At 42.0% G+C, this 15043-nt stretch overlaps 2 protein-coding genes across 17 annotated transcripts in view; one reads left to right on the plus strand and one right to left on the minus strand.

Annotated features, from left to right (window-relative positions):
• Positions 1-7031, minus strand: part of SMC4 (structural maintenance of chromosomes 4) — a 28089-nt gene extending 21058 nt beyond the window's left edge. Inside the window, exons 1-6 of one of the 10 annotated variants that reach the window (XM_086843818.1) lie at positions 6692-6792; positions 4696-4761; positions 4260-4452; positions 2989-3167; positions 2240-2431; positions 461-637 (exon numbers count right to left, since the gene is read on the minus strand). In XM_086843818.1, the coding sequence (XP_086699944.1) occupies positions 461-637; positions 2240-2431; positions 2989-3167; positions 4260-4416 (705 nt within the window). In that variant the 5' untranslated portion in view covers positions 4417-4452; positions 4696-4761; positions 6692-6792. Of the gene's footprint in view, positions 1-460; positions 638-2239; positions 2432-2988; positions 3168-4259; positions 4453-4695; positions 4762-5070; positions 5870-6691 lie in introns of those variants that run through there. The other 9 variants (XM_086843820.1, XM_086843821.1, XM_086843816.1 and 6 more) reach the window with 9 other exon arrangements.
• IFT80 (intraflagellar transport 80) overlaps positions 6719-15043 on the plus strand; it is a 28845-nt gene continuing 20520 nt past the window's right edge. The window contains exons 1-5 of one of the 7 annotated variants that reach the window (XM_023932770.2): positions 6719-7487; positions 8706-8778; positions 9332-9553; positions 12071-12181; positions 13987-14055. In XM_023932770.2, the coding sequence (XP_023788538.2) occupies positions 8742-8778; positions 9332-9553; positions 12071-12181; positions 13987-14055 (439 nt within the window). In that variant the 5' untranslated portion in view covers positions 6719-7487; positions 8706-8741. Of the gene's footprint in view, positions 7563-8705; positions 8779-9327; positions 9554-12070; positions 12182-13986; positions 14056-15043 lie in introns of all 7 variants that reach the window. The other 6 variants (XM_086843830.1, XM_086843828.1, XM_086843827.1 and 3 more) reach the window with 6 other exon arrangements.

Genomic DNA, 15043 nt, shown 5'->3' on the forward strand with positions numbered 1-15043 from the left:
CATTTCTCAGTAAAACCATGATTCTCTGAGAGCTGCAGACAACACCAGATTATACAATTTAAAAAAAATAAATTCAAATTTTAATTAATATTGATAGAATTCAGCCAAAAGCACCCCCAGTTGCTGAGCCTCTGCCACGCTGAAGCAGCACAATAATATTGGGGTTGAAGGTTTCTTTTACACGCCAATATTTACGTGCTGCTAGGGCGGAACGAGCACAATCCTGCAGTCAGGAACACAATTCCCTCCTGGAAAAGGGGACAGCAGAATCCCCAACTGCTTCTGGGCCTTCAATTCCTACAGCAGCAAATAATGATTTGCACCTTGAGCAGAACATGCAAACCATGATGTGCTGCTACAGCACCTCAAGGCCTCCAAGGCACTATTTCAAACCTGCATTTTTTTTTTAGAGTTTTAACTGGAAATACAACTTTCAAATTGGATTTATTCTCGCACCAACCTGTAAAATTAAGAACCTGTTATGATCCAGATCAATCCCATGGCTTCGGAGGAGCATCCCAACATCTCTGAATGTCTTTTTCTTGCCATTGATGCAGTAGGTGGAAGAATTATCTCTATAGGCAGTTCTAGACACACAGAATTTGCTGTCAGGAATGACTTCGTAATCATCTCCTTCCTGCTTTAAGGAAACACAGAGCCAGACAAACAATTACTGTAGCTGTGGATCTACCTCCTATTTCACAATTAAGCAGCTAAGTTTCATCATGGGATGCTTTTATCATGGACTCTGAGTTGTAGAAGTGGGAGCTGTCTTAAAATTGCATCTCTTAAAAAAAAAAAAAAAAAAAGAGGAAAAACAACAACAAAAAAATCCTTTGAGAAGTGGACAAAAAAATACCCAGAGCTTTCTCCATCTGATGTCTTTCCCACCTCTAATATCAATAGTGCTTTGAAAATGCTGCATGAATTGCCTTTGCAGTGCCCCAGGTTGCAGTGGCTGTGCTGTCCCAGCCTGGAGTGACTCTGGGAAGCCCTGGGGACTGCAGAGCATTTACTGCTCCTCCAGAGCTGCTCTCAGCTCAGAGCTCCAAAGAGAAACTGCACAAGATAAAAAAAAGCCAAACATTAAAGATGTGACAAATGTGACATCAGCAGCTTCAAAAGAGAGCTTCCATTTACCTCCAGAGCAGCAGCCAAAATAAAGCTGGTGCCAGGCTTCAAGAAGTTAAAACTCACCCAGATTAACCCCCCAAGAGCTCTCAAATGGCTCTCTGGTTTTAATTCAAACTCAGCTTCTGGATGTTAACACAAAGTAAAACAAAAGTTGAAAAAAAAAATTAAATAGATGAATTTTTTAATCTGGTTATTATAAATACAGAAAGAAAAAATAATAAATGTCTTTTCAAACAGTTCCTAAAAAATGCTGTAAGTGCTGCCACTTTATGAACCAGCAGTTTTGAAATTTCAATGTACACTTCCCACTTTTTTGGTTGACCCGAAATTTAAAAGTTTGGATGTGGGCACTAAAAAGAAATTTAAATTAGGAGAAATAATTTTTTTGCACCACAATTGCAATAAATCAACAAAAAAGTGCTAAAGTTTTTATCAGTACACAAAGCAGCAAGCAAAAGAAATATTTTTGTAATTTCCTAACTCCTTCTATTTCATTCAAACAAAATGTCAGCTTCAAAAAATTTTAGTGGTAAATTGTGAGGTCCAGAAATTTTGCTGAAAAATCTGTTATAAAATTGCAGGCACATTTACAGCAAATAAAGTGTAAATAAGTTTCAGATTCATTATATATTTTTCTAAGTTTAGATAAATTAAAATAATTTCTAATTGGGTTGAAAAGTTTTGCTTAAATAGGTTTTATTTCTTAATACATGTGTTTGTGTTATACATTTAAGAATATCTACTGTGTCCAAACATAGGCTTATAAATTTTTATTCTTTTAATTGCAGAAACAAATTTATTTACTTGAGGTAAACGAGATTACAAATTACAACGAGTTCTTCTTAAAATGATGATTAAAATTTTCTAAATTGTTTTCAAACAGAAATCTACCACATATTAGTCCTGCAGCAAATAAAAGAATCCTTACTAAGATTTTAAAAGCTGCACTACTCAACAGAGGATTTTTAAAGTTAATTAACACTGATGGTTTATATCCCAAAGGTAAACTAATCATGCTATGAAATTTTCCCCAGCTCCAACAAAAATAAGCAAATATTAAAAGTTTCTCAGCTCCTTAAAGGAAAAAACCTGGAATCATACATACCTTGTCAGTGATTTTTTGGAAGTGAACTTCCACAGAACAGCTCTGGATGTCCTTGTGCTCGTCAGAATTATGGATCAGCACTGAGAGTTTTTTGGACCGGATTTTTTGGGCTCGATAGCCAAACACAAAAAGCAGGGAATCAATGATATTGGATTTGCCACTGCCATTTGGCCCGATAATACATGAAAAACGCTGCACAGAGAAGGGGAAAAAAGTGATCTTCAAAGGGAAATAACTCCTGCCCAGCGTCCATCACCCATTTAAAGCACAATTATTCCTCGTGAGTGCAAGTGTCTGAGCTGAGAGCTCAGCTTTTGGTGCCAAAGGTAAAAGTGAATAAAAGCCCCACACCTCAGCTCAGCTTTCCCAGCAGCACTGGTTAACCTAAAGCCCTGCACTTCGCAGGCTTCACAAGCAAAGTTTCATGCTCAGCCACGTAAGTCTCTTGTGGGCACTAAAAAATATTCTCTTTCTTCAAACACAGCCCTAAAAGTTCTCCAGCAAACGAAATCAAGAGAAAAGAGAGCTTTACTAAGCTGTGCTGACAAATTAAAATTGCACAGCATTGGAAAGTTGCACTTAACTGTTTTCTCTACTTAATTTAGAATATTGCTAGGAAAATATTTCTAAACCTGAAATATTTTTTCAGTTCTTTTGAGGTCAGCTTAGATGAAAATGCAGGAAGGAATAATACCACCCAGTGAAGCCTTACCTTCAGTTCAAAACTATTTAAGGAAAAAGAAAGATACCTTGTGAAAAGGTCCCAGAGTTTGCTCTCCTGCATAGGATTTGAAGTTCTGGTTTACAATGTGAGTGATCATGAGCCGAGGAGCACCAGGTTCACTGGTCATTGCTGGAGGTGGGGGAGGAGGGATGCTACCCAAAATCTCTTCTAAACTTCGATTATCCACCACCTCATCCGAGGTTGCTAAAACCCATCCAAATCAACAGAAATATAACAAAAAAAAAAAAGAAAAACAAAAAACAACTGTAAGCTCTCAATGATTTGACAGCCTTTAAAATGTTGAACCGAAAAAGCAAACATCACTTCTGTCTGAACCAAACTACATTTTGACCTGTAATTATTAATATGAGCTGAGTGGAATTAAAATTCTTCTTTCCACAAACAAAATGTTTTTTAAGAGCTACTTAAGATGTCCCATCGCCGGGTTTGTTCTTTCATTATGTAATTCTTATCCCAACACACTTTAACAGGCCCCCTGCAATTCCAACAGCTCCAACGATCACAATAAATCTGCAAATCTGAAGCAGGCAAAGCCTTTCTAATGAATAAGTGCAAAGCCACATTTCAGAGTCCCTGTGCAAGATTTGGGGATCTCTGCACGAGGCTCTGAAAGCTGCAATGACAGCACGGCTGCTCTGCAAAGACAGGAAGTTTGTTACGAAAACAAACTGGCCCCCTGGATATCAGCAGAGCAGCTTTTCCCCAGGCACCAGCAGCTCCTTCTTCCAACAGGCAGCAGTTTTTGTCACCAATTTCAATGTATTCATCTACTTGTTAAATACCTGCCTTTAACAACTGCACATCTGGCTCCCTAAAAAATCACACAGCTGCTGGTTTTGCAGATTTTTTTTCTGCGAAAGCTCAGCTCAAGGAACTCAAGAAAATACACTGCTTCATGAAAAAGAAAGTCAAATCATTTTAAGAGTTAAGTAAATAAACTTGACATTTATTCCATTCCAAGAAATCCCATACCATTGGCTGCCTATAAATTTGGAAAATCCTGCTGTTGTACCACAATCTGAAGTACAATGCTCCGGATCAGAGCTCCGAAATAAGCTTTATTAGGAGAAAGTCTACAAATTGCTTTTGCACTTGTACTGGGCCGAACCCTTTAACTCTTTGCGAGCTCTTTTGACCATTTTAAAAGCAGTTTTAATTAGGCAGGCGTTTCACGTTGCTTTGGAAAAGGGAAAAGAGCAAATCTGGAAGAGTTGGGAAATTCAAGTTGCTGCTAAGGAGGCTCTATCAGCACCACAACAGCCAGCCCAGACCTACCTTGGGGAGGGTCTTTGTCAGGCTTCCTGGTGCCTTCGTTCTCCACTTCCATGTCCATGGAAGACTCCTCCAAGGGCTCCCTGCCCTTCCCATGGGCTGCAGTGGAGGTTTTGGTGCTTTTGCCTGGCACGGTCCCTGTTGGCTGCTCCCCTTCCATTCCAAGCAATCAAACTGAAGGGCTCTATCTCCTTTGCTAACACAAACAAGAAAACCCCGTGATCTCAGCACCGAGCTACAGCCCCGCAAGGAATTCACCTACACCTCTGCCCAGATGCTTGACTCATTTAGGAACTTAAGACTGAAGGTATTGAGAAGACAAAAATCCAATTTGGAAACAAAATATCGAGGCTAGCTTCATAATGATATATTTTAACATACATCACCCCTAAAATGAGAGGCTGAGCCTAATCTGTATTAGCAGCATGGATCTATCTACCTGCTGCCAACTCGTGGGGACACGTTCAGGGCAGTGACTTTGCTCCCTGAAAGCCTCAAAGTCGTGCTGGGGGCAAAAGAGTTAAAGACACATTGAACAACAAACCCAGGAGCCACATGTCGCTACTCTCCTGGAAGAACTAATTATATTTCAGAGCTGACACTCGTTTTACTTTCAGTAATCATACATATTTCTATGGTGCTAAATATTTCTATGGCTATAGAGAAATTGATAAACAGAGAAACAAAAGCCCTGCGTGATCATAGCAAAGACTTGACTCTTAAATAATTTAAATCAACACACTCTGCTCACAAAATACAACAAAACCCCTCCTGCCAGCATTCAACATTTCAGAGAAAGCAGAAAACGAAATACCTTCATCTAGCTGGGATGTTAAAGTGATCTGAGCAAGGACGAGCATTACAAAAGCCATCAGCTGGCACTTGAGCACAGCTCCCCAATCGGGTGAAGAGAAAGCACCCGATGAGAAGAAAAGGCGAGTGAGGAGCAAAACTCTCCCCGAAGAGTTGAAATCGCAGCAAGTGGCGAAGTGAGTTCGCAGAAAAACAGACATGAGAAAGTTTACTTCTCATAAGATAAAAAACTGACGTGGTTAGAAAGTCATCTTACAATTGGTGCCAATCATTTGACGTTTTCAGACCTACCCCCAACCCACACTCTCATGAGAGTCCTTCATTTGGGACAATGGGGGAGGGGGGGAAATGAGAGACAGAACTCATTTTCAGGCTATTTGAGTCTATGCCCCCGTTCAGAACTGTTCCGCAATGGCTGTCGCGGACAATTACAGCTTCTCAAAGCACATTTATTATTTTTATTTTTTTCCCCCCCAAACTGCTCCACTCCAACAGAATTGTGCAATACAGACCTATTTACCTTCCCACCCCTTCCCCCCCACTTCGGATACTTCATCAGAATGAACAAGCCGAACTACTTGACCTCAGCTTTTAAATCGCGATAAATCAGCTGCCACATAGTCTCTAACAAATTTAACAAATTCGTGCCCAGCCCCTCCCCCGAGCCAGCTCGAAGGTGTTTGGTAAAAGCATCTCTCCTGCCAAGCGCAGTTTTCCTTACGGGGATGGCGAAAAAGGAGCCGGAGCCGGACAGAAAAGCTTCCTTATTAACAGCCGATTAAATCTGATCGCGACAAGCCCTGTCAGTGACAAATCTGGGGATTTTTTAAAGCCTAAAGAGCCAGACTGCACCCCTGTCACGCTCTTTCCAAGTCACAGAATCCCAGAATATTCCGAGTTGGAAAGGACCCACGGGGATCATCGAGTCCAGCACTTTTAAGCGAATGACCAATCGTTAAGGGCTTTCTTGGGATTTTTCTCTCATCCTTCAAGCATCAACGCAGCAGGCAAAGCCGGGGCTAGAAGGGTCCCTGCTCTAAGCAGATTAAAATCGGATCTCTCCGCTACCCAAACGCGTCTTTGAACTTCCCCGTTCTCCGAGCCGCGGTCCCCGGGGCTCGCTAAGGGCACAGCGGGAGCCCTTGGGGTGCACAGCCCCCCTGGGAGCCGCTTCTCTAAGCCCTGTGCCGACAGCAGCCGGGACGGACCCGCCGTGCCCGCAGCCCTCGGGGGGACCTCAGCGGGGCAGCCCGGCCCGGGGAGAGGCGCTGCCGCCGCCTTTGCTCCCTCCGGGCGAGGAGGGAAATGGGGAAATAAGGCGCGGGGCAGAACCCGCTGTTCCCTCAGCACCTCCTGCCATCCCCTCAGCACCCCCCGCAGCACTTTCCCTTCAACACCCCTCGTCTCCTCCTTAGTACCTTCCCCTCAAAAGTCCTTATCTCCACCTCGGCATCCCTTGTCTCCCCTCAACTCTCTCAGCATCTCTTTTCTCCCCACCAGCGCCATCCCCTCAGCACCCCCTGCCCGGGGCAGCCCCCTGAGGGCACTTCCTCCGCTGCCAAGCCCCCCCACTCCAGCGCCCTGAGGGGAACCACCATCGCTTCCTCCCGCCGAGCTCGTACCTGCTCGTCCCGGCGGCTCCGTGCCCCGGCGAGGCGGCGGCGACGCGGGCGGCCCCGGCTACTGTAGAAGCTCGGCCGCTTCCACACTCGAAAATGGCGCCGAAATAGCGAACTCGAACCGAAATTCGTTAGAAAAGCGCGGGGCAGGCTGGGACGGGAGGGGCCGGGCCCGCGGGTTTGAACGGCACCGCCGCCCCTGCCCGCCATCTTGTGTTCGTTACAGCAGGGAGGGGAAAGCGCCCAGAAATCCGCGGGGAGCGGCTTTTTCTGGGGAGAGACTGAGGGATGGGAGGCATTGGGGGGTGAGGGTGTTGCGGTAACACAGCCTCGCGGCCGTGCCGGCGGAGAAAGGGGCTAATTTCAATTTTAGAAGTAGGTCAGTGGGCGGCGCTTGGTTGCTGGGCGACGCGCACTGGTTGAAAAATAATTTTTAAAAAATTATAAAAAATTTTTTTGCAAGTGAAAAAGATTTTTTTTTTTAAATGGTGACAGCGCGGCGATTTTGAATCGGGTTAGATTAATTAACGGGCGGCGCCGTGGCACCTCGGGGGGGCCGGGGGGGACCCGTGAGGTGGCGGAGGAGGAGGATGAAGAGGATGCGGTCTCGCGAGAAGTCGCCATAGAGACGGCGGCGCTTGGCGGTGGGGGGAGCGGGTGCTGCCGTTCCTGAGGCGACGGGAGCGGGAGACGGGATCGTCCCGGGATCCGCCGGGAGCTGGCGGCGGGATCGTCCCGAGATCTGCCGGGAGCGGGCTCCGGCCGCCGCTCTGCGCGCTGCCTCCCGCTGCTCGCGCAGGTAAAGGCGCGCTGAGGAGGCGGCGGCCGCCGTCCCCCTCCCCTCGGCTGAGTCACCGCCGCGGTGGGCGAGAGGGTCGGGAGCTGTGACCCCCGGCCGGGCGTGGGACGGACGGATGGAGGGGAGGGAGAGCTCCGGGGGAGCTGAGGGCAGGGCGGGGGACCCCCGGTTGCTGGCGGCCCTCAGGAGGGGTTGGGTAATCTGCTCCTTGGAATGCTGGAAACAGCAGTGGTGGCCGAGGCTGCCCCGAGGATTTGGTGTCTCCTTCGTGCTCCCCATTCCGCCGGCTGCTCTTCCTTTTCAGCATTCCCCCCATCCTGCTGTGGCGTTCCTTCCCGGTGCCCCCATCCTGTCGCTCTTTTCAGTTTCCTGCTCTGCCCCTATCCCTTCCCGTTGCCTTCCCTGTCCCGCCCGCTAGTTTTCCTTCCCGGTGTTTCTCCATCCTTCCCTCTGGCATTGCTTCCCTGCGCTGCCCTCATCCCGCCTTTGGCATTCCCTGCTCCCCCCGTCCCGTCCTGCTCCATCTCCAACGCCGTCCCTGATCCTCGTCTCCTGGCCAGCAGCTCCGGATGGGAAAGGGAGGAGGCGTGAGGCACTTTGGCTTCTCCGAGTCGGGACAATCCCTGGTTTTAATTCCTGGTTTTAATTCCTGGTTTTAATTCCTGGTTATTGCCACATCTCTCCTAAAGCTCCAGCGGAGCCGCTGCTGGATTCCTTGGGATGTAGGGAATACGTGGACTGATAGTGATGGATGTACCTGTGGATGGCCGGGACTGGGCGTTCAGCCTTTTAGCAGCCGGGACGCATACAGAGCGATTGAAATGCATTAAAAATTCTAATAAAGTTCTGAGCTTTGAAAGGAAAATATCAGGTTTTCCCTTCCTGGCTGTGTGTCAGTACAAGGCACCTCCAGTGCTCCAACCTCTGATGTTTCAGGCTTGATCTTAAAGGTCTTTCCCAACATTAATTATTCAGGAATTCACTGTTCACAGCATCATTTTTTCTTCAAGTTGTCTATATCCAGTTGGATAATGTGAAAACAGAATTCTCTTTAAACTCAGGTGTTTCTTGGTGCTTACTTTTCCCTAGCAGTGATACAATATTACTTCAGAACTTTCAATTTTAGTGTTAATGTCTTCCTTTTTATCTGCTTGTCTATGCACATATATTATGCAAATTATACATACTTACATATATATTTGTTTTCTTTTATTACAGTTGTAACACATGGTTTTAATGCTCTGAACAACTGAGATGAGACTGAAGACTTCCCTTTTAAAGGAGCCAAAACATATCCTTTGTCACAGACAAAAACATGGAACATCATGTTCATTCTGAATAGGCTCTTCCAGAAAATATTTTTTTATTGTTGAAGTTACAGTAAAATATTAGTAAATTGCAGATGGCTTTCCCCCCTGTTTTTCTTTTGTTCCCCTTGTCATTGAGTGCAGCCTTTAAGGACAATGTTTTAAGAGATGTTGAACACTTACATAAGATGTGGTGTTAATAAACCAACGCTTTTGAATGATACTTGGATGGTTTGCACTTGTATTTTGCACTAAGGCCCTTCATTAACCCAGCATCTTAGCCATGTTTTGATAACTTTACATCATTATAGCAGTTCCACTTTTACTTGAAAACTTGCTTTATTTTTGGCTGGATTTTTACCAGCTCTTTTTGACACATAAGAGCAAAATATCAAGGTTTGTTTTATTTTTTTTAAGATAAAACATTCCAAGCAATCTTACCAAAATAATGTTGTCCCTTCAGTTCTTAATATCCAATATGGGGTATCTGATGATTCTTAGGAGTTAAACTTTTCAGATTCTTTAACTGAATGAAACATAAGGACTTGGTGAGCTGTGTGGGATGGACAACAGCTGATGAGCTCTACTCCTGCAGCGATGACCACCAGATCATGAAGTGGAACCCTGTGACCAGCGAGACCACTCGAGTGGTGAAGCTTCCAGATGATGTTTATCCCATAGATCTGCACTGGTTTCCCAGAGGGATTGGTGGGAAGAAGCAATCCCAGGCTGAGAGCTTTGTTCTGACCAGTTCTGATGGTAAGGCAATTGAAAATATTTAGGTAAATTTAAAGTATTTATTGTGCTCCTGTCACTCAAGTACAAGGCATTATTTGGGAAGTAAGAGGCTTTGAGAATTGCTTGGGATGGGGTTTTTTTTTTCCCTTCTCCCCAAAAAGATTTTGCACCCAGCCAGATTTTTCTTCCTGCATGAATTTTCCTGTACCAGCTTATTCCTGAACTTTTCCTGCAGCAGCAAACTCCCCTCTGTGATAAGGATTCCTGGAAACTTGCTGAATCCAATGGAAAAGGAGGATAATGTCTTTACAGGGTTGCATTAATTCCTAGTTGAACTGTGGATGTTTGAAATCAGAGCAAATGTAAATTTATCCCCTTGGGTTTTCTTCTGAAATGCTTCTCCTGGGGGATATTGTTCTTTTATTTCCTACTGACATTGGTCTTGTTGCTATTTTTCAACAAAAATGAAGAATTTGTTTGGCTTTAACCTTCAAATTAAGCACAAATCATAAATGATTCAAACATTTTTTAAAAATTTTTATTGATAATTTTATATTAGGAATATAATATAAAATATATTTAGGAGTCCATGGAAGTTAATGAACAAAACCTACATATTTTATAATCTGTTTTTAGATAGGCAGGGATTCTCCCACTGGAAATTCCTTCAAAACTAGGGAGTCATTTTCAGGTTGAGGACAGTTCTGACTTCAGTACTTAGTAAAAATAAAGGACCAGAGATTAAGCTGAATCACTTCTGCCTACTCCAGGCATTTGGCTAAAATTTCTCCATTTTTTTTGTGTAGTAAGTTGTAATTTGAAAGTCTCAGTTCCCCCAGCTGAAGAACAGAAATCCATGAAAATGGAGAAACCTCCCTGTGGGAATTCCATGGAGAAAGTATTTGACTGTCAGCAGTTGTAAATTCCCCTGTTGGAAAAGCAAAGAAGTTGCAGAAGTGAAAGTGATACCCATGAAAACTTGATCTCCCCTGTGATTATGATACAGTTTTAAGTGATGATCACATTTTTTCCAGAGGAATTCTGGAAAGTTGATCCTGCTTTTACATGTAACCATGTTCTTCCCTGCTCAGCTACAATTTCCTCTGGTTCCTTCTTTGGAAGGGGCCTTGTGAGAGAAGTAGGAGCTTGTGGAGTGGGAGAGGGTGCAAAAGATTGGGAAAATAGTAGAGTTTTCCCTGGATAAGAGGATTTTACCTGATACTTTGACATTTCCCATTTTCCTGATATTTTGACTTCACCAAAGCCTTCAGTTCCTTCCCAGCTGCTTGTGCTTCCACTGGAATTTTGTCTTTTATGAGTTGGGGAATTGCTTACAGAAATATTCAGGGATTCTGCTTCGATCAGTGGAAGCTGTTTCAATATATAAAATCCCATGGAATTCTTTATATCCTGAAAAAAGTGATGGCTCTGGAGAGCTCAGCCACTTCATGCTGAGTCTGTGGGTGATGGCATGGGAATATTCCTGGTCCTGGGAGACTGGGTTTAAGGATTTTCCAATGAAAAAGATCTTGGTTACAGATGGAACAGAGACACTACATGGAAAAAAGTTCAAAAAATAAAAGATTTACTTATCAGAAAATAAAATTTATTTTTAATGTAAAAGCAGAAAAAGCCATTTGGCCAATTGAATTGGAGAAAATAACATTAAATTCCTCTAAATCCAGTTATTGCTTACACATGAAACATGGAAATCTCAAACCTGAGAGATGTTCTATCCAATAAGTGATAGATTAATGAGAGAAATTCTATTTTATAGTTATAAAATAATGGAATTCATTAAATGAACACCTTGGAAGTGTTGGAGGGGGCTTGGAGCAACCAGGTGTGTGAAAGGTGACCCTGACCATTTGGATTTAAGATCCCTCCCAACCCAAACCAGTCTGGAATTCCATGATATTTTAAATGATCTGTTCAAATAAATGGATTTATCCAAACCGTAGTTTTTTATCAGTGTTGAAAGTCTTTTCCTTGGAAACCTTGCGGAGATTTGGCTAGATGATTATGCCAAGAGTTCTGGTCACTCAAGAACTTCCTTGCAGTGGGTTAGTCTGGCAGTTTAAATCAAATAATAATAAAAATAATTTGATTTTAAAGTAGTTAATTTTAATTGCTGGACTGCTCATTTTTCCAGGCTCTGCATTGTCTGCTCTTTGCTCCAGTTTAAATTTGATCTTCCTGGATTTAAGCAGCATCCCTTATTTGGGAAGAAAAACTTCTGATCCTTCTGTTGAAATCATTCAAACTTTGGGGTTGGCTCCTGTGGAATTCCATCCCAGCTCCAGCATGGAAGCAGGAATAATTCTGATTTGAACAGTGAAAAACAATTGGATGTTTTCTTTATATTGCTGGTTTCTTGCTTTATTTTCTCTGTGTGTTTTCCACAGAAGGTACCAGCACTGCCATAATAATATATAATATAATTAATAGTGTAATATAATTAATAATTTACTATATGATTAATTATCTATAATTATGTAAATTACATATACTGTATCTTTTTTTTTTTTTTTTTTTTAGGGAAATTCCACTTGATTTCCAAGTTAGGAAGAGTGGAGAAAAGTGTAGAAGCACATTGTGGAGCTGTCCTTGCAGGAAGGTGGAATTATGAGGGAACAGCCCTGGTTACAGGTGAGCATTCCTATATTAATAAAGTGCTTTAAAAACTAAAATAATAATCTGCTTTTTTTTTGGTCTTAATTATCACAGAGGTTGTTATCACCTTGTTTACTAGGAGTTCATTTTGCAATGTGTAATTATTTAGTTGTCCATTTTAATTTATAGATCTAGTAAAAATATTTCTATTTTTTCATTTAAGTCATCCAATCCACTTGAAAGTAAATGTTTTAATATCAGAGTGCTTAGATGGTTTTGAGGCTGTTCTGAACTTCAGAAAGGAGAATATTTGATTTCTTTTTTTTCTATCTGTTACAAGAGAAAGTTGCTAAGTTTGTACATTTATATCCCTGCACATCTGGGTTTTTTTAGCCAAAAAGGCTCATTGATCTTGAATATTCCTGTGCTTTATTGCTTAATTATCAGTAATTATCACCTACAGCTTGTTTATATTAATGCAAGGAGAGTGAGCCCACAATTTTTTCATTCTTACACCACTTTTTGTCCTAAATCTTCTGTTAATTCATTGCTTTTGGCATTTTTTGTCCCAAATTCCATCTCGGTGTTAAGGGGAGCTGCTGAAATTCTCTGTGCTGGGCTCCTTGCTGGGGTTTCTGGTGGTGTCAGCCTCCTGCTGATGGAGCACAGCTGATTCCTCTGGACAAATTCCAGCTCAGGCCACAAGAACTGAAGATAATTTTGGATCTGCTCATTTCCAGACTCTGAAATGCTGCTTCAAGGAACTCTGTCTGGCCTGTTCTTCTGAAATCCCAGAGGGATGGAAATATTGTTCTTTTTCAAGACAGCTTTGCCTCAGGAACTTCTCCAAAGACAAAGTCAAAATTGTCTTTTGAATCCCCCCCTTTTTTTTTTTTTTTTTAATGAGGCTGCATGACACTGACACTTTTTTGGGAGTGTGGGAATTCATCACCACTTCCAGTTTATTCTGAGGAGATCAACTCCTCTTATACCACAGCTGTACTTGGAGGAAGAGTGAATAAATCATTGCTACTGCTCCACTTAAAATATTTTTATGGTTATATTTCAACAGCATCAAATGTGCACAAATAAGATTTTTTATTTTCAGGGGTTTATTTGAACATTTTTTAAAACATTTAAAACAACATTGGCCCGATGTAAAATCCTGAAATGTGGTAAATAAATTACATTTGAATGGAAGAATCCATTCATTTCATTGTGCATCTTTTTCCTCATGAGTTGGCTCTGGGAGGCCTAAATTGAAGGACCAGAGCATTTTAAAAATGACACCACACCAGGATTTCTGTGTCAAAACAGCCCTAACTGTGCTGTGTAGTGTTTAGCAATTAATTCTTCCATAAATAAACTGAGTTATTTGGTAACACACAGTTATGGTAGAAAATTGAAACCATCCAAACAGAGTTATCTTAACTTCCACCATTTATCAGCTGTGAAATCTCCAGTTTAATCCATCAAATCTGCTCCTGCTCCCCTGGGGCTCCTCAGACTCCTTCAAGCAGCTTCTGGGCCATTGAAGGAATCAAAAATACAGAATTTGGGATACTTGAGTAATGATGGACTTTCCCTTCCTAGGACCAGCTTCAAAAAAGAATTCAGGGATTTTCAGGAAAGTTAAAACTTGTTCAACATAACAAAAGAACCATCTTAAGTATTTTCCCTTCATAGAGTTCCTATTGCATGCTTGGAAGAATAAACAAAAGGAATTTGCCTCAGAACAAAAACCTGAATTTATTTTAATTCGGTGTTTCCTGAGTAAATACAAATTCATTTGTTAGACTGATTATTGCATGGTATTTGCTGATTTCTGTGCTCATTTGCAGTTGGGGAAGATGGGCAAGTGAAAATCTGGTCTAAAAGTGGAATGCTGAGATCCACTTTGGCTCAGCAAGGTGAGTTCCTTTGCTCAAAGCTCCATCAGAACTTGTTCATTTGGGTTATTCTGAAATATATTTAGATCCTAAATATGGCAGGGATGGTTTGTTCAAGGGTGTTAAGGACTTAATTAAATGTAAATCAGAGTTGCATTTTAAAAAGATTTAAAACAATAATTCATTTTTCAAATTAAAAGTGTTGCAATATTTTTAGGCAGCAGTCTCAGTCCCACCCTAAGTATTTGGTGCCATTTCAGTGAAGATCCTCAGCTAAATTTTGTTTTTCAGACTTCATAGATGGAGCCCATGTGACCTTCTGACATTTTTGAAGAAACCACATGCACCTGGGCTTGGGTTAAATGTCAGGCCTTTATCTCTGTCTGAAACAAATGATCTGAATTCTTTCAACCCAGGGAAGGCATTTTAACCACAGTAGTGAATGTAAAATACATTTCAGTTCTTTTAAGGAAGTTCACATGCTCATGCAATGTTTGTCAGGTTAGAAGATAAACCAACTGAACTAGAATTTAAAAAAAAAAAATTCAAATTGAAGCCCATTTTCTTGAGCATTTCTCAGTTGATGTTGTCAGATTTTTTATGCATTATTTTGCTCATTTGAGGTTTGAAAAAGCATATAAGGTAAATTCTATGCTGTACTTTAAAATCAGAATTTTCATTGGTTTCTTCAAGTTTCTGGTGCAGTACAAAAGCACAGCTGAGTCCCCAAGGAGTAACTGTCACCTTGTATTTGAGTTTTCAGCTTTCAATCTTGTGAGGCCCTGAAATCCTTGAAATTCAGAAGCAGAATCCCCCAGTCCCCGTTGTAAGGGGAACAGGAACTCCTGCAGAATTCTGCAGGAATGCTAATCTCTCAGGGAGGTGCATCATGTTCAACCAATTTTTCCCTTCCTTTATTACAATAAGAACTGAAAAAATTCCCTTTGCCAACATTCTTTTGCCTCATTCCACTCTTTGTGTTAGTAATAAATTTTCAGGCTCATATTTT

Source organism: Cyanistes caeruleus, chromosome 10 (assembly GCF_971803275.1).
Source record: "Cyanistes caeruleus chromosome 10, bCyaCae1.hap1.1, whole genome shotgun sequence".
NCBI classification, from domain to species: domain Eukaryota; kingdom Metazoa; phylum Chordata; class Aves; order Passeriformes; family Paridae; genus Cyanistes; species Cyanistes caeruleus.